The sequence below is a fragment of the Capricornis sumatraensis genome, chromosome X (genome assembly GCF_032405125.1).
Source record: "Capricornis sumatraensis isolate serow.1 chromosome X, serow.2, whole genome shotgun sequence".
Lineage (NCBI taxonomy): Eukaryota > Metazoa > Chordata > Mammalia > Artiodactyla > Bovidae > Capricornis > Capricornis sumatraensis.
This window is the reverse complement of record NC_091092.1, coordinates 77,275,008-77,299,775: the sequence shown is the minus strand read 5'-3', so window position 1 is coordinate 77,299,775 and position 24,768 is coordinate 77,275,008. Positions and strand designations below refer to the sequence as shown.

At 40.8% G+C, this 24,768-nt stretch overlaps 1 protein-coding gene and 1 pseudogene across 1 annotated transcript in view; one reads left to right on the top strand and one right to left on the bottom strand.

The window, feature by feature from the left end:
- Positions 1-16,430, bottom strand: part of HDAC8 (histone deacetylase 8) — a 230,843-nt gene extending 214,413 nt beyond the window's left edge. The window contains exons 1-4 of the mRNA XM_068962289.1: positions 16,262-16,430; positions 15,383-15,435; positions 11,870-12,000; positions 9,065-9,206 (exon numbers count right to left, since the gene is read on the bottom strand). Coding sequence (XP_068818390.1) covers positions 9,065-9,206; positions 11,870-12,000; positions 15,383-15,435; positions 16,262-16,372 — 437 coding nt within the window. The 5' untranslated portion in view covers positions 16,373-16,430. The remainder of the gene's footprint in view (positions 1-9,064; positions 9,207-11,869; positions 12,001-15,382; positions 15,436-16,261) is intronic.
- Positions 13,241-13,338, top strand: LOC138072043 (U6 spliceosomal RNA; annotated as a pseudogene).
- Positions 16,431-24,768: the final 8,338 nt, after the last annotated feature.

Below are 24,768 nucleotides of genomic sequence, written 5' to 3'. Positions count from 1 at the left end.
ATTGGTATTTCCTGGGGTTCTAGGCTCTATTTTCTTTTTCCCCTCATTCTCTGCTAGTTCCGTAAGTAATCCAACCCATTTTCCTGGTTTGCAACACCATTTCATATACTGGCAACACATCTGCTTCTAGTTCCAACTTTCATTACATTTCTAAATCTGGGGATCCAATTTTTTAAAAATTATTTATTTTAATCAGAGGCTAATTACCTTACAATACTAGAGTGGTTTTTGCCATACATTGACATGAATCAGCCACAGGTGTACCTGCGTCCCCCATGCTGAACACCCCCCCCCACCTCCCTCCCCATCCCATCCCTCTGGGTTGTTCCAGTGCACTGACTTTGAGTGCCCTGTTCATGCACTGAACCTGGACTGGTGATCTATTTCACATATGGTAATATACATGTTTCAATGCTATTCTCTCATATCCAATTTTCTCGGGCACTACTTCTGCTGCATACCACCATCTACTCCTGTTTATTGAGGTAGTATACTTCAGGGGTTAAGTACCCAGGTTGAAGAATTAGGTTGCCTAGGTTTGACTCTCATTGCCCTGCCCTAGTTCAGGTCTTCATCATTTATCAGTGAGAGTGTTGATACGCTATTCAGTCCCTCGACCTCTAGTCTACACCTCCTTCAATCCATCCTCTATAACACTGTCAGTTATTTTCCTAAAACACAAATCTAACCACATTGCTTCCTAATATAATATTTCAGTGCTCCCCCTCCCATTTCCTATTGCAGAGTTTCCCAAAGTGTGTGCATCAGAATCACTCCTAGATTTTGAAAGTGCAGGCTCCAATGTCCCAGTCCAAACCTATCTGATCAAGAGAAATATGATCTTTGAGAAATCTAAAAATCTGCATTTTCAATTTTGATTCTGATATATGTGAAGCCCTTCATGAGCCATATCCTACTTTTCTAGCTCATCTACTGTCATTATCCACTTTGTACTTTAACCCTCCAACAATTTGTGTGGTTCCCCCATCTGCCAAGAAATTTCACATTGCTGCTTCTGCAAAGGCGGTTGTGACCTTCTGCAAGGTCCTTCATCTCTTTGTCTCCCTGGCACACTCCTTTTTATCCTTTGAAGTCTTCTTCACCAGAACCTCCTTACTGAGAACCAGTTTTTCATTATCACTCCTTCACTCAAGGAGCCTTTCTAGATACCTTTTCCTAATCGACCCATCCACAAAATTTTAATATCACAGATGTACTGTACACCTATTTACATACTGTGACCCTTTGGAAAACCATAAACTATGTAGCATCTAAGTTTTTTTGCTGCCCCTACTCCCCTACCACCTGCCCCATCAAAAATCAATGTTTTTTCCCTTGGGAGCAGTATCACCCCTGTTGGGAACACATACTGTGCAGCAGTAGACACTGTTAACCAAACTAGTCTTCTTGAAGTTTACCTTTGATTTCTCTGATAAGTCTTCTGATAAGATTCTTCTCCTATCTCTCTGACCAATCCTTCTCAAGACTCGACTTTGTAGTCCTTTCTTTTCTTGCCTGCCTTGTAAACACTGAATTCCACAAGGCTCAGTATTTGCGTTTTCCCCCCTGCATTATTCTATACATGTTTCCCAGGTTATTTTGCCTAGTTTTAATTACCACCTAGCATGCTATTGAAAAAGCATGAAAAGACCCTGATGCTAGGAAAGATTGAAGGCAGGAGAAAGGGACGACAGTGGATGAGATGGTTGGATGGCATCACCAACTCAATGGACATGAGTTTGAGCAAACTCCGGGAGATGGTGAAGGACAGGGAAGCCTGGCGTTCTGCACTCCATGGGGTCACAAAGAGTAGGAGATGACTGAGTGACTGAACAACAATGCTATTGACTCCTGACTCCTAAATTTTGCATCTTTAGTGAAGATGATTGTCCTGAGCTCCAGCTTCTTGCTAGTTTAAGTACAGGTCACAAATTGGCAGCACCTGGGAGTTTGTTATGAATGCAGATTCCCAGGGTTGCCCCTCCCCCAAGACCTGAATCAGAATCTGCATTTTAATAAGATCCCTGAATATTCTGTATGCAGATTAAAGTTAAGACATCATAGGCTGGACCCCATTTCCAGCTTTCTAATAGACATCTTTAATTGGATGCTCCATAGGCACAGCAGTTCCCATCCCCTATTCTTCTTGGTTAAAGATAACACATTTACTCAGTCATCTATACAAGAAATCCAAATCACTCTTTTCTTATCATTTGTATCAAACTAGTTACCATTCCTACCTAGTCTAGCTACTAAATGGCTGTTGAATTTATTCCCTCATCTATGCTCATCACCAAAGCTTTCATCTCCTTTTGGAAAGATTATTATAACTGTAAGGTCCTAACAGATTTCTCTAGCAATATTCCACACTGTACCCCAACCAATTTACATACCAACTACTGCCAGAATCATATTCATAAAATGCAAATCTGATCATGTTACTCTTCCTGACTAAAAATTCCTTTGGTGATTCCTTATTGTTTAAAAACAAGATTCCTAACCAGGGATCCACACATGGGCTGTAGGAGATCCTTAGACTTTCTGAAACTATAATAAAAAATTTGTGTATGTACACTTCTAATGGAGAAGGCAATGGCACCCCACTCCAGTACTCTTGCCTGGAGAATCCCATGGAGGGAGGAGCCTGGTAGGCTACAGTCCATGGCGTTGCAAAGAGTCAGACATGACTGAGCGACAAACTACTACACTTTTCTAAGGAGAATCAGATTTTTAGAGTGGTCCATGACCAAAATAGGTCAAGAACTACTGACTTGAAGGATCAAGTCAAAGCTATCTGCTTGGCATACAATGACCCTTCATACCTCTCCCACCTTACCTCTAGCTACTTGCCTATAGGAGCCATTGGTTTCAGCTTTACTTATGGACTTGGAAGTGCCCTCAGCTTTCACACCTCTGCGCCTCTGTACATGCTGTTCTTAGAATAACCCCAAGGTCACATACACAACTAGTAAGATTGCAGTCTGGATTTGCACCTAGGTCTTTCTTCAAAGTTCACAGTCATTCCACTTGACAGTGGTTTGATATTTTATACTGTGGCCTGTGCTGTGCTTAGTCGCTCAGTTGTGTCCAACTTTTTGCAACTCCATGGACTATAGTCCACCAGGCTCCTCTGTCCATGGGAATTCTCCAGACAAGAATACTGGAGTGGGTTGCCATGTCCTCCTCCAGGGGATCTTCACAACCCAGGGACTGAACCCAGGTCTCCCGCACTGCAGGCGGATTCTTTACCATCTGAGCACCAAGGAAGCCCAAGAATGCTGGAGTGAGTAGCCTATCCTGTCTCCAGGGGACCTTCCCAACCCAGGAATCGAACCAGGTCTCTGCATTGCAGGTGAATTCTTTACAAGCTGAGCTACCAGGGAAGCCCTATTGTGGCCTAGTACACACAAATATTAATACATACAACATACACTAGAATAAGTTTCATGAACTCCACCTTGATATATTAAAAAAAAAGATGGTTGCCACCCACTAAATTGATATTATATTCCTGTTACAAGTTACTACCCTTAGTCCTTGGGAAAAAAGCTATGACAAATCTAGATAGTGTATTAAAAGGCAGAGACATTACTTTCCCTACAAAGGTCCATATAGTCAAAGTTATGGTTTTTCCAGTAGTCATATATAGATGAGAGAATTGGACCCATACGAGTGCTGAAGAATTGATGCTTTTGAAGAATTTTAGTTTTGGAGAAGACTCTTGAGAGTCCCTTGCACTGCAAGGAGATCAAATCAGTCAATCCTAAAGGAAATGAACCATGAATATTCATTGGAAGGACTGATGCTGAAGCTGAAGCTCCAATAGTTTGGCCACCTGATGCAAAGAGCTGACTAACTGGAAAAGATCCTGATGCTGGGAAAGATTGAAGGCAGGAGGAGAAGGGTACAACAGAGGATGAGATGGTTGGATGGCATCACCAACTCAATGGACATGAGTTTGAGCAACTCTGGGAGATGGTGAAGGACAGGGAAGCCTGGTGTGCTGCAGTCCATGGGTTGCAAAGAGTTGGACACGACTGAGTGACTGAAAAACAACAACAATCCTCAGTTGAAAAACACTGCACTAGCGCTTCACTGAGATTCAGGGAGTTCTCACTACTGAGAATTTATGACCTTAGCCCCAGCAGTACCAAGGTTTTGAGGCTTCCTAGGGTTACAAAAGTTTTCTTGAGAGGAAAGCATTTGCCAGTGAATTGACCACTTATATCAGTCCCCATTCAACCTACTCCTTTAAACACTAGCACAATCCCCATGCAGCTAGCTGTCCAATCTTTGTGTCTCATGGATTGTCAAATATGTCAGCAAGCGATTCCATGCAAATCTAACATAAAGTGAAATTACAAAGCTTATAAAAAATGCAGGCTATTGTGAAAACTGACATGAAACTGACAGCAAGGATCTGGTAGACTAGTTTACAACTGAAGAGGAGAAAAATAAATAAGGATAATGATCTTAAAAGTGGTTCAAAAGAGAGCAATTTAAATATCAAATGACTATGGAGAAGCCCTCAGGAAAACTGATGAAGCCCTTGAATATTTTGGCAAAATCAACCCTCTTAATGATCATGCTGCAAAAGTCTCACAGAAGTGAAACATACCATCTTGAAATATCATGCAATTTTTGTTAGGAAATGAGGTCTGAACAAAAACAATCAATCCCGGAATACATTCTTGGTTTGTTATAAGAATTATTTAGCATTCAATTTTTATTAAATGAAACAAAAGAAATACATTTTAATAGTTTTTAGTTAGTCAGGTTAGCATACTAATCAAACCCTGCCCCCTCCACTATTTACTCACGACTCCTAGTGACCCCATGGACTGTAGCCTACCAGGCTTCTCCGCCCATGGGATTTTCCAGGCAAGAGTACTGGAGTGGGGTGCCATTGCCTTCTCCAATACATGTATATATAATGTTTCAATTTCTCACCCTTTAATAATTAGTGATACTATTTTTTCATGTTTGTTTACTGTTTCCTCTTTTGTGAATTGTCTGTTCGTGTCTTTTGCTCATTTATTGATTTTAAAAAATCAATTAGAATAGTTAATAATTTCAGCCCTTTGTTTATATTTGCTGTAAATATCAATATTTTTTGCCTATTTTTATTTTTGTAAAATTTTAGCTGCAAAAGTTAGAAAACATCTCATTACACAGAATTTGAAAACTAGAGAAACATATAAAAAAAGCATCATTTAATTCTGCCACCCTAACATAACCACTATTATCATTTCCAGTATTTTTTAAAATATGCATGTGCTTTACAAAGTTGTAACAGCAGTGTGCATACATTTTTAAAACCTATTTTTTCATTAACCCATAAGTATTTTTCTGAAATGCCCCCTTAGTCTTCATAATCATCATTTAAAATAATAGTATAATATTCTATGAAATAGATATACAATTTATTTATTGCTAGATATTCATGTTATTTCTATTTTTTTCAATTAAATAATAGGAAGATGCCCTGGAGAAGGGATAGGCTACCCACGTATCCTTGGGCTTCCCTGGTGGCTCAGCTGGTAAAGAATCCACCTGCAATGTGGGAGACCTGGGTTCGATCCCTGGGTTGGGAAGATCCCCTGGAGAAGGGAAAGGCTACCCACTCCAGTATTCTGGCCTGGAGAAATCCATGGACTGTATTCCATGTAAAGATAAATATCTTTAGGTAAACAGCTTTTCCCCCATTATTTTGAATTATTTTGTTAGGAAACATTCTCAAGAGTAGATTACGAGATAAAAAGGGCATTAATACATGCTGGCTACCAAACTGCTTTCTTAAGGGATTGATCAAAATCACAGTATTACTACCAAACTGAGTACCACTTTTTAAAAATTCTGTTACAGACAGGCTTAAAAAGAGGCTACCTACTTACTTGCATTTCTTTGATTAGTAGTGATGAACATTGACCCATATTTCCCAGTTATACTTAAAACTCCTTTGTAAATTATCTATTCAGGTTTTTTCCCCACATATCTACTTATACATCATACTGTATGAATGTCTGAGAAAATGCAAATCTGACACATTTTGTCATATTTATGTCAACTATGCCTTTCTAGTCTGTGTTTAGATTTTATTTTTGAAATGACCACAAGCTATTTTGGTTTTAAAATTTCATACAAATATGTTGATCTTTTCCTTCATAAGTTTTTTTTTCTATTCCTTCCTAAGCTTAGAAAACGATTCCCCTTTAGCAGCTTGATAATTCATTCATTCTAGTTTTTTTTTTTTTCTAATTTGGCTTTTTAATATTTAACTCTTCAATCTAGCTGCCACTTAGTTTACTACAGGAGATGAGGGTGTAAATGTTACAAGCTGTCACAACATCATTTATTGAACAACCCTTTCCAATCGTTTCCAACGCATCCTTTATAAAAGACTGAATTTTTATGTGAAACAGTCTCTTTGGGAAGTGTACTATAATATCATCTGTCTAATCTTATACCAGTGGTACCAGTGTTTTCATTATTCTTGTTTTGTATGTTTAATAGCTAGTAACATTAATCTCGCGTTACTCTTCTTTTGCAGAATTTTCTTTGAAAATCACTCTTGTTTAGCTTTCAAATAAGATTACTTGCTGTCTTACCTCTAAGAGACAAACTTCTTGAGGGCAGAATTGGTTTATTTCCTTCGAATAGATTGCTAAGAATAATAGTACTGGCTCAATAGGTACAAACATCTTCCCCACTCTTAACACTTATTTCCAAAGTTTTCAAAAAGAGTGTGCCAATTTCACTGTAATCCTGCCAGCACCTGGATATTTTCAAAATTTTTTTTTCAAATTTTGGGGAGAAAAATGTAGTAGGCTTTAATTTCTGTATCTCTGCTTATTAGTGGTGATAAACATATGCTTGACACTATGTAGGTGCTTAATCAATACATGTTGAATGAATATATGGCATGTATGAATGTACATGCATTGGGGGATGAGGAGATTAAAACAAATATTGTGGTTATAAATGAAAATGCTGGCTAGATGTAAGTTTGTGGACTAAATGCCTATAATCCATTTGCAGAAAGATTCTAGAGGGGCCAAGAAGCCCCTGGAATTTGGACCTGAATTGGAGCAAGCCCTAGAGACTCTTCACTGCAGATGTGTGTTTCCAGGTGGGATCAGTTGAAAGCTGTCTGAAACAGTTAAAATAATGGTGCATAGGTATGCCCACGCCTACATGTAGCCCAGAAGCCACCATAATTGGCTGGAGATAGAGTGTGCTTCTTTTGACAGCAAAATAGTGATAAGAAGTGGCAGGTACCTGGGTATTCCACTGCACACTGATCCAGGCCCCAGGAGGCCTGAAACAGTGTATTTAAATATATAAGCTTCTCCAGTGCTATACACAGAAACTAGATCTGACTTGTAGGACTGGGCATTTTCCATGAAACCACACTACTTTTCTTCTCAACTTGCTAAGTATGAGAAGGCATAGAAGTCCTTGGTTCAGAGGTGCTCGGTTTTATCCCTTTGATCTACAGCTTGAAGGAGATAGCGTCATTTTTTCCTTCTAGAGATCACTGTCTTGACTTTGAACTTTTTAACAGGGCAAAAACTAACAAAAAGCAGGTTATTTCTGTTTTTAAGGGCATATAAAACTGATTACTAAACACTGCTTCTCTTTGTTCCACTGCCTCAGTAGTGGATTCTAGTAGTAAACTTACTCAAGAATTTCCTTGGTCATGAAATCTATTCACATGATGAAAAGAATTCCATATTATTACCTTAACCTGCATATGCTGAATCTGTGCTCAAGGTTTTATTCTGAAAGATAAAGTGTTGTCTCTAGACTCAAGAGCCCTGGAGCAGCAAGGTCATGGCAGATGGTATGAACAATTGGTGTGTGAATGATGCATTGGCAGTTAACTACTACTGCTGCCTCATTTCACTCAAACAGCACATTGATAAGTTCAGTTTTTAAAATCTTTCTCCTGCCTGGGGCAGAGGGGTAAATTAGGAGTTTGGGATTAACAGATACACATACTACATACTATATATAGAATAGGTCAACAAGCAGGATCTACTGTATAGCAGTATCTTGTAATAACCTATAATGGAAAAGAATCTGGAAAGTGTAACTGAATCACTTTGCTGTACACTTGAAATTAACACAACATTATAAATTAACTATACTTCAATAAAAATAAATAAATAAAATCTTTCTTCTCCAACATGTACTACAGACATTTTAAGTGACATGCCAAATGCTAAATCATACTCAGAAGTCCTTGTTAGACACAGAGTACAACTGTTTGAAATGTTAAATTCCAAAAGGACTTTTCCTGTAACTCCAAGTAGCACCCAATAGTTGTTTCACAAGCCCTTTCTCCTTAGCAAAAAATCTAGCTCCAGCTGCCACTTTGCTTAGAGATAGCAGCATAAATCTCCTTTTTGATTCCTCAGTCATTTGTTTTAAATCTATTCTCATCCATTCTTAACCTATTCAAAAATCTGCTTTCTGCTCCTTTCTAGAATTAGCTCTATAATTCACCTCTTCCAAAACTTCCACGATTAATTGCTCCTTATTACTAAATACAGCTCATACACATATTCAACTGGTACCAAAACTGATGTTGCTCCCTAATTATTCTAGTTTTATTAATGTTTCTAGAGTTCCTTGGAGATAGGGCAATTTCTAGAAAGCTTAGAAGGAATTTAGGGATTGTCTAGATACACTTATCTACTATTATAAATCTACTATTGATACCCTTTGTTCTCCCTATTTTCCTGATGAAGAGACTGATACTGAAAGAGACGAATCTATCCAGGTCAGTCAGCCAAGTTTGTAGAGAAACTAGGCATAAAGCCCAGGTATCCTGACTTTCAATAGTACACTTTCCACTATATTATGTCATCTTTTTTTAATTTTACTTGTATCTCTTCAGAATACCTAGCTAAGTGCCACACACACACGCACACACACGCACACACACACACACACACACACACGTCTCTCAATAAATACCAATACAATAAACATAAGACTTTACATAAACGAAAAGCTGATTCAAGGAAAGAAGTAGAAAGCAGAAAGGTCGTTATCTTACTTCTTTGCATGATGCCACCCTCCAGACCAGTTGATTGCTACTTTGCACATTCCATCAATCAGGCACTGGGCAGCTGTGATTGTAGCCCCTCCTACAGCTGCTGCATAGTCGAATATTCCTTCAGTGGCTGGGCAGTCATAACCTTCAGGCAAACATCAGAAGAGCTCGTTAAAAGATAAACTGGAAAAAGAGGGGTATAATATTATGATTTATAATAAGGAATATATAGTTAGCTCTTGAACAACATGGGATTGAACAATGCAGACCCACTTATAGGTGGACTTGTTTTTTCAATAGAAAATACTACAGTACTACACCATCACTGGTAGGTTGAATCCCTGGATGCAGAACAGCAGATATGGAGGGTCAATTATAAGTTATACTAAGATTTTCAACTGTGCAGAGGGTGGCTACCCCTAATCCATGGGTTGTTTAAGCGTCAACTGTATAATTGGTCTTATTCCCAGTTTCTGGCACAGAACTCTTAAAATTCTTAGAATTCCTAAATGATGAATCAGAGACATATCTTGGTTATATTGATGAGGTGACTTGTGGACCACAACTAAGGATGGGGGTTGGTTGCCAGCAGAACCAGGCATACGAGGGTTGGAACTATCAGTTCTACCTCCTGATCTCCTGTGTGAGCAAAGAGAAACTGGAGATTGAGTTTGCAAGAAATTAATAAACAGAAACTTCAATTAAACAGAGTCAGGAGACCAGAAGGGGGAGCTTTCACACTCTGAAATAATAACCAAGTTTAACAAGAAAGACTTCTTTCCTGGCAAGGACTCAAGTCAATGAAAAGCCAGGGACTCTCTTTCCCACTCTCTTTCCTTTCCTTTTTTTTTTTTTTTTTGTTATTATAGCCCTTCCAGCCTCCTTTCCTTCTCCATAAGAGTGTTCTTCCCTAGCGATGCAAGAAATTGCACATGGCTTGCTATGGTTGCAGACCCCAAATTCTAATTCTCTGCTGATCCCAAACCAACCCATGGTTGATGGAGAAATATCTGGCAGCCTATTTGTTTAGGTCAACAAGTTCAATCACCAATTGGCCAATGTCTTTAATCAATCATGCCTATGTAATGAAGCCTCCATAAAAACCCCAAAGAAGAGGGTTTGGAGAGTTTCTGGGTTGGTGAACACATAGAGATTTGGGGAGAGTGGCATGCTTGGAAAGGGCATGGAAACTCTGTGCCCCTTTCTCATACCTTGACTTCCTGCATCTCTTTCATCTGGCTATTCCTGAGTTATATCCTTTTATCATTAACTAGTAATCTAGTGACTATATGGGTTTCCTAGGTTCTGTGAGCTGCTCTATTAAATTAATTAAATCCAAGGGTGGGGGAGAGGTCATGCAAATTTCTGATTTACAGTTGTTTAGAAGCAGAGTTAATAACCTGGACTTATGCTTGGCATCTTGAGTTGGTGAGATTGTTAGAACCTCTGATTTGCAGCCTGTCAGTCAGAGCACAGGTAGCAGCTTGGGTTTGCAATTGGTGTCTGATGTGGAGTGAAGTCTTGTGGGACTGAGCACTTCACCTGTGGAATCTGATGCTATCTCCAGGTAGATAGTGTCAGAACTGAGTTGAATTGGAGGACACCAAGCTGGTGTCCTGAGCATTGTTTGGTAATGTGGAGGCAAATTCCTTCCTCCATACAATGGAATTGGGTCTGGCGCCACCCACTCCAGTGTTCTTGCCTGGAGAATCCCAGGGACGGGGGAGCCTCGTGGGCTGCCGTCTATGGGGTCGCAGAGTCAGACACGACTGAAGTGTCTTAGCAGTAGCAGCAACCCTATTAGAAAGACTAGGTTGAGGTACAACAACAACATATCCTACCAAAAAGCTACTGTGCTAACATCAGCTCCAAATGAGAGATAAATGTCTTCAATGTGTTAGAGCTAGAAAGGCTAAACTTTTAAGATTAACTAGTCACATCTTATAGATGAGGAAACTGAGGACTGAGAGGTGATATGTCATATCAGTGATGACACAGAGCCAGGTATGGGACCCTCTGGTGTTTTAAGCTCCCACCTCCACCTTCCACACATACCTCCAGTCTAGTGTTTTTCTACTAAATCATTCTGTTTCTCTAGACTATCCTATTGGCCACTTATGGTTCTTTAAAAATGCAGCTGTTTAATGAGAAATAAGGTATCAAACTTACCCAGAACATAAATCTATATTGAAGTTAAAATACAAGGTCACAGGACAGTTAAATCAGTGTACATATAGACTGACCCAATCTGGGCACTGCTATTAGGGCCTAAGCAACTAAAAGGTTTTTCTCTATTTGCTCCATCGTTAATTTTGCTCAATTCATATGGGAGTGTAGTTAAACTAAGAGATTAATATTGTGGTTAACACATTAGTTGTTAATTTGAAAGTTTTAAAGACCATCATTCAAGTTATAAGGGCTTCCCTGGTAGCTCAGTTGGTAAAAAATCTGCCTACAATGCAAGAGACCCCGGTTTGATTCCTGGGTTGGGAAGATCCCCCGGAGAAGGGATAGGCTACCCACTCCAGTATTCTTGGGCTTCCCTGGTGGCTCAACCAGTAAAGAATTCGCCTGCAATGCAGGAGACCTGGGTTTGATCCCTAGGTTGGGAAGATCCCCTGGAGAAAGGAATGGCAACCCACTCCAGTATTCGGGCCTGGAGAATTCCACGGACTGTATAGTCCATGGGGTTGCAAAGAGTTGGACACAACTGAACAACTTTCACTTTGCAAGTTATAAAAGATGAAGTAGTTATGATCTATAGGTGGAGGTTGTCCGTCTCCCATCATTGCCTGGTGATGACTTTACCTAGTCCATATTCTGTGGAGTCTGGATGATCATCATCTCCATCTTGGCTGACCTTCTGGAGATGCTGCAGATAGGCATCAGTGTGGAAGCTGGCCATCTCCTCCATGGAGGCCACTTTGGGCTTAACTATCCTAATAATAACAGAGAACAAAGAGAGGTGAGTGAGTCAGATCCAGAGTATGCCAAAACCTGGAAGCAGGAGCCAAACCTTCCAGCTTCTGGTTCCAGGGTGCTGAAACAATAAACATGTTCCTCCACTGCACTGCAGTCTTCATTTTCTCACATCCACTGCATTAAACAGGGGTGACAGGATAGATATGTCCCTTAAGTTTAAAGGTAGGTAAAAAAAAGAGTAATTATATTAAAATTAAATAATCAGGTATCACACAAACTTTGCTCTGTGAGTTACAACTTTCATGACAAACCAGTAGGAAGTAATATTTTCATTTGAATCAGTTTTCCTAATTGGGCAAATACAATTCTTTCAACTAAAATTTTACTTCACTAGGCAGCTGAATTGTCATGAATTTTGAATTTGGAGTCAGAGAACTGGGTTCCCATCATGATTACCAGCTCTATAACCTCAGATAAGATGGCCATTCTGTTGTTCAGTTTCCTCATCTGTAAAGTGGGGGTATCTTAAGGAACTTATGTGAAGATTAAATGATAACATACATGAAAATGCTTTGTGGGTGACTCTCATTATTATTAATAGTAAAGGATAAAAAAATAGGCAACCAAAAATGTAGAAATTTCTGTATCTGGTCACTCACATCTGCTTCTGAGAGGAAGGAGAAAACAGGCTGACTAGACTTTACTCAGAAGCTCTCAACCAACTGTTCACAAGAAGTGAAAAATAGGAGTAATGGAGAGAATACAGGGCACTAACCTAACAACAAGGACTCAACCACCTCTAACTTCCGGCTGCCTAGTCCCTATATCCTCTTCCTGACTCTCCCACTGCCACTACTGCTCTCTGGGGTGGTCTATGGACCAGCAGCAGCAGCACCTGGGAGCTTGTCAGAAAAGCAGAATTTCAGCCTCCCATCAGACTTATTGAATCAGAATTTGTACTTTAGCGCTTGCTTCAGCCGGAGAAGGCAATGGCACCCCACTCCAGTACTCTTGCCTGGAAAATCCCATGGGCGGAGGAGCCTGGTAGGCTACAGTCCATGGGGTCGCTAAGAGTCGGACACAACTGAGCAACTTCACTTTCACTTTCCTGCATTGAAGAAGGAAATGGCAACCCACTCCAGTGTTCTTGCCTGGAGAATCCCAGGGAAGGGGGAGCCTGATATGCTGCCGTCTATGGGGTCGCACAGAGTCGGACACGACTGAAGCGACTTAGCAGCAGTAGCAGCAGCAGCAGCAGCTTGCTTCAGCAACACATATACTAAAATTTGAACGACACAGAGAAGATTAGCACTGTCCCTGCACAAGGATGACACTCAAATTTCTGAACCATTTTTGGATTGGAAGTTTTGGATTAGCAGATGCAAAGTATTATACATACTCCTCCCAGGTAGCTCAGTGGTAAAGAATCTGTCTACCAATGCAGGAGTTACAGAAAATGAGGGTTCGATCCCTAGGTTGGGAAAAATCCCCTGGAGGAGGAAATGGCAACCCACTCCAGTATTCTTGCCTGGAGAATCCCCATGGACAAAGGAGCCTGGTGGGCTACTACTGTCCATGGGGTCATAAAGAGTCAGACATGACTGAGCAACTAAGCACAGCATATCTGAATCACTTTGCTGTACATCAGAAACTAAACAGTATTGTAAATCAACTATAATTCAATAAAATAAAATTTAAAAAAAAATCTGTATTTTAACAAGGTGATTCCTATGCACATTCAAGTTGAAAATGCATGACCTAGGCCACAGGGAGGCAGTAGTGGGTGTTTTTGTTGCTGAAAGGAATTAATATGGTTATGTAGGCTACTACCATTATCAAGCAGTCTCAGCCTTAAAAATTAAATACACATAGCCAAGATCCAAGGAGTCTTGCTTCTTCTTCAAGAATACATATCCACATGAGGTGACAACTCTGTTTATTAAAATAAAAATTTTATGGTTTCTTGTATGTTTCCCAGCCCTCATTGCTCCCTCTTCTAATACTCTTCCTCTTGTGTATGGTAGTTGCTCAGTCGTGTCTGACTCTTTGCGACCCCATAGACTGTAGCCCACCAGGCTCCTCTGTCCATGGTATTCTCCAGGCAAGAATACTGGAGTGGGTTGCCATTTCCTTCTCCAGGGGAACTTCCCAACATAGGGATCAAGCCTGGGTCTTTGTTTGTTTGTTTGTTTGCATTGCAGGCAGATTCTTTACCACCTGAGCCACCAGGGAAGCCACCACTCTTCCTCTTAACAAATCATTACTAAAAGCCTCCCTACTTAACAAGACAGTTTTATTTTTCTTTGATTTCTTAATTTTTTAAATGCTAAATAACTTTAATGAAAGGCAAGTAGTTTCTCTATTTACCAAACACATAGGTTTAAAAATGGTTGAAAAACATTCATAAAGAGGATACTCAACAAATGATTTTGTTAATAATAAGGATAAAATTTACACTACCATTTGGGAGATAAATGAAGCATATCACACTAGCCAGCATAGACAGATGCTCACCTAATTGGCCAGGTAATGTCAGAAATACCCCTACAAGTGTCAGAGTTATATTTACTATTATAATGACAAACAGCAAGTTCAAATTTTTTTTTTTGTTTTTAAAGAAGCACTTAGCTCTGTGCTGAATTCTGGCCTTCATTACAGGAATTTCCTTTGGTTTTAACTGTCTAGGCTCATGGCACCCCACTCCAGTACTCTTGCCTGGAAAATCCCATGGACGGAGGAGCCTGGTGGGCTGCAGTCCATGGGGTCGCTAAGAGTCGGACACGACTGAGCGACTTGACTTTCACTTTTCACTTTCATGAATTGGAGAAGGAAATGGCAACCCACTCCAGTATTCTTGCCTGGAGAATTCCAGGGACGGGGGAGCCTGGTGGGCTGCTGTCTATGGGGTCGCACGGAGTCGGACACGACTGAAGTGACTTAGCAGCAGCAGCAGCAGGCTCATCATTTAAGTTTGGTGGTGGTAATGGTATGCCTAAAAGTCTTAAATAGAATCCATACTCTCAGACCTGGCTTAGGAGAAAAAAACAACAACAAGCAAACCAGAACACCTCCCAGCTGAAGGTATTTTTTATCAGATAGGTTTTAGTACCCATATGTTCTAACCCCAAAACCTCCACAAAATACCTATCCCTAGGATATTTCCCTCCCAGCAATAAAGCCCTATTTCTTAACTGCTTCAAGCACTTTTTTAGAGTTTTCTTAATTCTTCAAGAGCTTTCATTAGGCTACAGGCTGATTACCAACACTATGTATCACACACACAAAAAAGAGAAAACTTAAAAAAAAGTACCATTCTCTCACTAATTAGCCCCACCTGTGAAGCAGAACATTAAGGCTATGAACACTTGGGTTCAGGGTTCTGTTCAAAACACAACTTACCTCATTTGCTTATGCAGTGCATATGCTTCAATCAAGGAATGTACCATACTGGCCTAAAAACATCAGCATAAAAAGGGGATAAAGGCAGAAATGAATGGTCTCTTACATGTTTTAATTCAGAGAAATCCCATCGACTTAATCATCCGGAACAAAGAAACTTTTAACTCCCCTCCCTTCTTTTTATTTAACAGTTTACAAAGCACTTTAGACAATACCTAGTATTTAAATCACTAAGGCGAAAGCTACCAGGTTTTACGGAGGCGATGGAACACTTTTCTCCCTCAGCTTCTTTTCCCCTTTGGGGATCCCTGGCAGTAGAGACACCGTCCCCTCCGCGCGATCCCCTCCCCCGCACCTCCATCCCACCCCCACCTTTCCGTTGGACGCCCAGCTGCGCTCTCAGGAAACTCGCAAAGGGAACACTTCCTCTATCACCTGGTACAACTGTTTAAATTTCTGCTGAAGATTTCCCCTAGCCCTATGTCCTCTTCGCTTCCTAATGCCCTCACGTTCACTGGCCCCCCACCCCCAAAACTCAAATCACTAAGGCGAAAGCTTATCGGGCCTTATGGAGGTGATAGAACACTTCTCCCTCAGCTTCTTCTCCCCTTTGGGGATCCCTGGCAGTAGAGATACCATCCCCTCCGCGCGATCCCCTCCCCCGCACCTCCACCTCACCCCCACCTGTCCGTTGGACGCCCAGCTGCGCTCTTAGGAAACTCTCTAAGGGAACACTTCCTCCATCATCTGGTACAACTGTTCAAATTTCTGCTGAAGATTTTTCCCAGCCCTGTATCCTCTTCGCTTCCTAATGCCCTCTCGTCCACCGGCCCCTTACCCCACCCCCAAACTCACGGTGATCACCCCAATCTTTCTTACCCGTTTGGGGACTTTGGCCAGGGAGTCGCACACGCTAACATACTCGGGACTGTAAATGTAAACTGGGGGCAGCGACTGCCCAGCGTCCGCCGCTTTCTCCGACCCCTCCATCTTCCACTCACAGCCGTTTCGGAATAACCGTCGGGATTCGGCTTTTTTCGGACTCAGCCTGGGCTCGGGTTCCTGCTCCACCGATCGGCCGTAGCGGTGCTCCTTGGTCAACATTCCCTCCGAGTCTCGAGATCGCCAGCAACACTGTTCTCGCTCCCCATCCAATTGAAGGCATACATGGGACTCCTCAGGCCAGAACCCCTTCATTTAGTGACTACAGTTCAAAAACGGGAGGTCGGGAGAAATAAAAGTCCAAATAGCTGCCAACTAGGGCAGATGTTTTATGGTACAATTTAGCACAGTCAAAATTAACCATCCTTGTTCCCCTACGGGGCCATTTGAGATGAGGTCAAACCAGCTTCCGAGCATGATGGGAGATGTAGTTTTGAGAGATTTGAGTAGCGGAAGAGCGGGGGCTAATTAGTAAAATAGCCGCGAATTTGAGTTTTAGCACTTAAAAAGAAAAAAAGAAAAAGAAAGAAAAACCCCCAAACAGTCTCAACGCTTTATGAATTGCCTCAATCTGCGAATACACCGACATTAATATCTAAAGACAGACACAATGTGGCCACTAAGAGCCCAGGACCACCCAACTGCCTCAGACGGACATTTTTTGTTGCGGGACTAATTAACGGTACCAACGGTTTACACAGAAGATTCTGTGCGGCAACTTGGTTTACTGCTTTTCATTATTATCTGTCCCTGTCCATGTAAAAGTTAACAATCCCAATAATTTACTCTGGCAAAGATGGTACTATTTCTCAAGAGGCTGCCTGGTATTCTGTAAATTGCTTGGTAGATTCCAATCAAGCAATAATGTAAAATCACTCTTTGAAAATTGATGTAGAATAAGATACTCTAGGTGACGTTGGAAACTGTAGCTCCTCTTCCTTCCTTCCTTTTGTCTTTGCAGCTATACAAAGGTTAGGGAAATATTTTATGTTTGGTGTGAGGGTTCATAAAAACTATTTTATGCTGAAGCAGTTTTAGAATTACCACCAGTATTTCCAGGTTCCTGGGGGTTCCTATTATCTGATGGAAACTAGCCAATGTCCAAGTCCCCAACTCTCATATCAACATGAACTGACTTTACTAACACCTCTCAGACAATCCAATATACTTGCCTTCTGTAAGGATATTAAACATTTATCAAGTATTGTGATATACACTTGGACATATTATCTCATTTCATCCTTGCAACAGTCCTATAAGAGGTTGTAATACACCCATTTTACAAATGTAGTTTAGAGAGAGAAAATAACTTAAAATTTATACACTTCCAAGTAACTATTCAAAATCACACACTTTCAAGCAGAAAAGCAGGAAATTTGGATTTTTTAAAATCTCTTGCTATGTATTCTTTAGCTAGAATGTAAGCTCTTATGCTTCTTTTGTATCTTCCCAGAGAAACTACTTCAAACTTCTGCAATCATTCTATCATTCATTAAACTTTATCTGACATCAACTAGGTGTACAGTATAGCTGAGGATTCAACCTTCAGGATGAACTACAATCTGATCTCTTGTCTCAGGGATTTGCAGTTTTGTAGAGGTGAGACAGATACACAAGAAACCATAAGCAGTACAGAGTCAGATAATGAATGTAGGAGGCTTAGGTTATTTAATTAATAAGCATTAAGTACTTAAAATCTGGTGCTTAATAAATGGCAAACCAGGGTTCTTACGCAGCGGCATCTGAGAGGGTCCTAGAGAATAGATGAGATTTTACTTGGTGAAGAAGGGAGCCAGGGGAGGAGCAGGCTGACTAGAATCAATAGCAAGTGCAAAAGCAAAAAGGAGAACATTTCTAGATTAGTTTAGCTGAAGGGGCTGGCTCATGAAGTGTTTTGAATACCAAGCTAAAGAAAATGAACTTCACCCTGTGGGAAATAGGGAGACATTTAAACAGAAAACTTAAAATGAAAGATTTCTATGGGGTCGCACAGAGTCGGACATGACTGAAGTGACTTAGCAGCAGCAGTATGTAGGGAAGATTAGACATTGATTAGATATCCTACAGGCAGTGGGAGTGTTGCAATGGTTCCGATAACAAGTAACAATGATTTATATTTTGTTTTGCTTTTTGTTTGGCTGCACCATGTGGCATGTGGGCTTTCACTCCCTGACCAGGGCTGAAACCTGTGCCCCCTGCAGTGGAAGGGTGGAGTCCTAACCACTGGACTGCCAGGGAACTCCTAAGTAATGATAATTTAAACTTGGGAAGGGTTAATGGAAACAGAGAGAAAGAAATAATGCATAGGGTAGGTTCAACAGGACTTCCTTACTACTGTTTGGATATTGGTGTGAGAAGGAGATGGAGGAGAATCACTGAAAATTCTTAAAAGTCTGTATGAAAAGAATGTCAGTAAATATCAACATAAGGAACAGGGAAATTAGGAGGAGAACTCAGATGTGAGGGCAGGTGCTTAACCCATTTTATTTTCCCTCATACATGAAGTGAAGTGAAGTGGCTCAGTTGTGTCTGACTCTTTGTGACCCCATGGACTGTAGCCTACCGGGCTCCTCCATCCATGGGATTTTCCAGGCAAGAATACTGGAGTGGGTTGCCATTTCCTTCTCCAGGGGAACTTCCCGACCCAGGGATCAAACCCAGGTCTCCCGCATTGTAGGCAGATGATTTACCACCTGAGCCACAAGGGAAGCCTCTACATAAGAGATAGATAAGCCTCTACACAAGCCTCCCTCATACATAAGAGATAGCTAAAGTCATAATAGTGGCTGAGATAGCCAACGGAACATGGCTTTCTCCAGTATCTAATTGTCATATTGTCTATCGATGTCTAAATGTCATATCTAACTTAACATTTTCAAACCAAACTCCCGATTTTCCTATCCAAGTCTTTGCCACCCCTTCCCCATTTTTCATAGCTCAGTAAAGATACCAACATCTATCCAGCTGCCTAAGCCAGAAACCTGGGAGTTATTTGTATTCCCTCCTTTTCTCTCACTCCTAAATCCAGTCTATCAATATCCATTGGCTTTACCTTCAAGACACGGCTTCCCTGGTAGCTTGGACGGTAAAGCGTCTGCCTACAATGCGGGAGACCCGGGTTCAATCCCTGGGTCGGGAAGACCCCCTGGAGAAGGAAATGGCAACCCACTCCAGTATTCATGCCTGGAAAATCCCATGGACCGAGGAGACTGGTGGGCTACAGTCCATGGGGTCGCAAAGAGTCGGACACGCCTGAGCGACTTCTCTTCTTCTTCTTCAAGACACATCCTAACTATATCCACTTCTCTCCTCTGCGCTGCCACCATCCCAGTCCTGGCACTGTCATCTCTCGCTTGGACTTCCTGCAATATCTAACTGGTTTCAACTTCCACTCTTGTTGATTTCCAGTCTATTCTTTGTCTGGATGAGCTTCATAAAACATGCAAAGCAGATTATGTTACTTTTTGAAACCTGCCCCACACCATGATGAAAATCTTTGAGCTAAGAAGAAGAGAATAATTTGGGAAATGCTTGTTTTGGGGAGTTAGGAGAGAAAGATGCCAAAAAGGTGAAAAAATGTTGAGTGAGAACTAGTACAGTTTTATAGAAATGAAGGGATGAGAGAGTTACAAGAAGGGAGATGTAGCAACAATGTCATGTATTACAAAAGGGTAAAAAAAAACAAAACCCTTTTTGCCATTAGGGGTTCACTGGTGCTCTATGAAAAATACACGAGGTAGGGAAGGAAACCAGATAGCAAGGGGTTAATGAGTGAAGCCAATGTGGTCAAGTGTAGCTTCCTTTTAGAAGAATTTTGACTGTGAAAGGAAGGAATTAGTATTTCTAACTAGGGAGATATTAGGGCCTAGTATATTTTTTTAGGGTAAGAGAGAAATGCACGTGTTTACACAGAGAAAGGAGTCTGGGACTGTAGGAGTTGACTAAAAGGTGAGATCATGACAGGTTGGAAGTACAAGAAGGAAATGGAACTTGTCTAGTGCTTTTATGGGTAGGAAGTGGAAGGATGATGGCAGAATACAGACTGGCTAAGTGAGAATCTAAAATCTGGACTCTATTTGAGGTGACAATGGATCGTTCCATGTGTTCTTTAAGTTCTAGCAACAGGTAGCTGAACATGTCAACAAGGGGGAGCATTGCTTCTAAACTGGAAACAGTATCCTTGTTTGGCATACAATGTTGCAAGATGGAAAAAAATAAATTGTTGCTTGGGGATCTGAAACTGGTAGCATATTCCTGCAGCAAATCTCACAGGGAGGCTGCACCCTTATTCATGGTTAGGATAGAGCACAAATCATGCCACAGGTTCCAACCTCAACTTTCCATATGCTTAATACTTCTATGATCCTTAAGAAGAAAACCTTTTCCAAAGCACCAGATTTGTAGTCGGAGGACTTGAAGTCAGAGGAAATAGGTTGAATCTTGGCTCTACAGTTAACTTAGTGTGGTGACCCTGGGTAAGTTCCTTGATTCCCTTTTCTTGGGCATTTTTGCTAAAGGTAGTTTTTGAACTAGCAAGGTCATGATAGGTTGTGCCACTTCTTTTGATGATCTTCTCTGCCTTTACTTGCTGGCAGAAGCAGGGAGAAGGGAAAGCAAATACATTAAGAAGTTACTACCCCTCTGGCCATCCTCTTTGTGCATTTTATCATATGCCCACTGATGCCTCAACTGTACTGAACCAAATGACCCTAGTTTTCACACCATTTCCTCATGTCTTTTCTTTGGAAAGGGTCATTGTTGAGAATGCGAATTCTAGAGTCAGACTGCTTGGGCTTAGATCCCAGTTCTACCACTTCCTGGCTGCTTGATCTTCAACAACTTGCTTATAATGCTCAGTGCCTCAGTTCCATCATATGTAAGATGGGGATGACAACAATTTCTATCTTACATGGTAATTATGAAGACAGAATAAGATGGTTCATGCCAATAGAGATGCAGACAGAGAGCAGACTCATGGACACAGTGGGTGAAGGAGAGTGTAGGGCAAATTGAGAGAATAGCATTGAAACATATATATTACCATATGTTAAATAGATACCTAGTGGGAAGTTGCTGTAGAACACACGGAGCTCAACCTGGTACTCTGTGACAACCTAGAGGAGTGGGATAGGGGGGTGGGAAGGACGTTCAAGTGGGAGGGGATATATGTATAACTATGGCTGATTCGCGTGGTTGTATAGCAGAAACCAATACAACATTGTAAAGCAAATGCTCTCCAATTAAAAAAAAAGATTGTCCATGCCAAATGCCTGTATAACAATGTCTGGCATTTGGTAAGCACTCAAATAATGATCATTATTTGCTTTAAGAGCTATTGTGCCAAATATTCCTTAATTTGGGGGAAGTCTCCACCCCACTGTTATCTTTACCTACATTCCACTACTGCATGAGTACCATTACTAGTTTGAGAACAGGACTTTGGCTTTTAGGCCTAGCCTTAAGAGAAATCAGACTTCTGTTAAATATAGGGTGACCATACCATCCAAACTGGGACACATTTAATGACAGAGAGTGCTATTAATAATTATACCAGGACAACAGGCATAAATGGGGACTGTCCTGAGCAAACCAAGACCTAAGGCCACTCAAGTTTAATAGGAAATGAATAGTAAATATGGAAAAACACTGTATTTATCTCCATTGCATTAGTCCAGGTACTAGGTATTTGGTAAGTACAAAAAGGGTTTTTTTTTTTAAGAGTAATAACAACTTTTGACCCATCAGCTGCATAAAATTCTCAGAATGTCGTATAACCTAACTAACCAGGATGGGACTGCAGAGATAGTTCATCCTTGCTGGATAAACCCTCTCTTGTTATACAAAAGGCTAATGAGTAGCAGAAACAAGATTCTGCCGAATATTCATAACATTTAGGAGAGCGAACAGTTTTTAGGTATCTTCTAGTAGTGCAGGGGCACCACCTGCACACAAATGTAATGCTGAGCAAAAATTAGTCTTATTCATTTATCAGAACAGGTTCCCTGATGATATCAATAAGCTAGTTTAAATTTAGTGAGCATAGTTTAAGTAGCTGTGGATGTGAATAATAAAACTGCATTTCTTTACATATATTACATATTATATAATTTATAATATGATTTATGTATTAATATTATCCTACTTTGACCCAATTAATGAGCTTTGACTGTACTGCATACCTAGAGTATGTAAAATAGAGCCATGAAATAAACTCCAGTCACAGAAACCCATGAGGCTTTGCACATTGGCACCAGACATAATTTAATTGGAAATTCTAATTTTTATTCTATTTTCAAAATGTAAGTGCTTTAAAAAAGTCTAATGTGTTTTTTAGTGTTGCATACTTAAAAATGAACAAAAAATGAATCAAGTTTTCTAAACAGTTGCTTTAAAAGTGAAGTAGCTCTGTATGGGAGGCATAGTGATAGATAATCTCATAAACCCAGAGGAGTATAGCCATCATGTCAGTTCAGGTAAATTTGTGTGGGAACTAGTGGTGACGCTCAAATGTGCCACTGCAGATGTACTCCCCATGGCTGGGGTACATTTGCAGCCAGTGAAAAGATAAAGAGTTTCAGATCAGTTCAGTTCAGTTGTCCGACTCTGCGACTCCATGGACAGCAGCACGCCAGGGCTCCCTGTCCATCACTAGCTCCCAGAGTTTACTCAAACTCATGTCCATTGAGTCGGCGATGCTGTCCAAGCATATCATCCTTTCTCCTGCTTTCAATCTTTCCCAGCATCAGGGGCTTTTCAAATGAGTCAGCTCTTCACATCAGGTGGCCAAAGTATTGGAGTTTCAGCTTCAACATCAGTCCTTCCAATGAATATTCAGGACTGATTTCCCTTAGGATGGACTGGTTGGATCTCCTTGCAGTCCAAGGGACTCTCAATACCACAATTCAAAAGCATCAATTTTTCGTTGCTCAACTTTCTTTATAGTCCAACTCTCACATCCATACATGACCACTGGAAAAACCATAGCCTTGACTAGACAGACCTTTGTTGGCAAAGTAATGTCTCTGCTTTTTAATATGCTGTCTAGGTTGGTCATAACTTTTCTTCCAAGGAGTAAGCATCTTTTCATTTCATGGTTGCAGTCACCATCTGCAGTGATTTTGGAGCCCCCCAAAATAAAGTCTGTCACTGTTTCCACTGTTTCCCCATCTATTTGCCATGAAGTGATGGGACCTGATGCCACGATCTTAGTTTTCTGAATGTTGAGCTTTAAGCCAACTTTTTCACTCTCCTCTTTCACTTTCATCAAGAGTCTCTTTAGTTCTTTTTCACTTTCTGCCATAAGGGTGCTGTCATCTGCATATCTGAGATTATTGATATTTCTCCTGGCAATCTTGATTCCAGCTTGTGCCTTTATCCAGCCCAGTGTTTCTCATGATGTACTCTGCATATAAGTTAAATAAGCAGGGTGACAATATACAGCCTTGACATATTCCTTTTTGGAACCCGTCTGTGGCTTCCTGACCTGCATACAGATTTCTTAAGAGGCAGGTAAGGTGGTCTGGTATTCCCATCTCTTTCAGAATCTTCCATGGTTTGTGGTGATCCTCACAGTCAAAGGCTTTGGCATAGTCAATAAAGCAGAAATAGATGTTTTCTCTGGAACTCTCTTGCTGTTTTGATAATCCAACGAATGTTGGCAATTTGATCTCTGATTCCTCTGCCTTTTCTATAAGCAGCTTGAACATCTGGAAGTTCACGGTTCACGTACTATTGAAGCCTGGCTTGGAGAATTTTGAGCATTACTTTACTAGCATGTGAGATGAATACAATTGTGCGGTAGTTTGAGCATTCTTTGGCATTGCCAAAGGTATAGTTTCAGAACAGGGTGTAAATTTTCTTTATATGTGACCAGAAAATCGTGTAATCAGAAATATACTTACCATGTGTTTCCATTTCCTATAAGAGAAATACTGAAAAGGTTGGACACCCTTTCTTTGTTTCCACTATCTGTTTTACTATCACCCTACTATGTTCATTTATTCATGTGTACTCATAATATTGTCACTGGTAATGTTACAATTATTTAGAGAGCCCACCATCCCCATTCTTGGAGACAGACCTGAAAAAAACTGACGGAAAATAGAGGATTGAAGTAAGAAGTTATCTGAATGCAAATAGGGAAATTAGTAGAGTCTTTACAGGAGAAGGAAAATGCTATGGACTGAATGTCTGCATCCCTTCAAAATTCCTATCTTGAAGCCTCAGTCCCCACCATGTGATGGTATTTGGAGGTGGGAGCCTTTGGGAGGTCATCAGGTAGAGTCTGCATGGCAGGCCTGGTGCCCTTATACAAAGAGGAAGAGACCAGAGCTTACTCTCTCTGTGCCATGTGAGGATACAGCAAGAAGGCAGCCAGCTGCAAACCAGAAGGAGGGCCCTCCTCAGACACTGAATCTGCTGGTACTTTGGTCTTGAACCTCTCA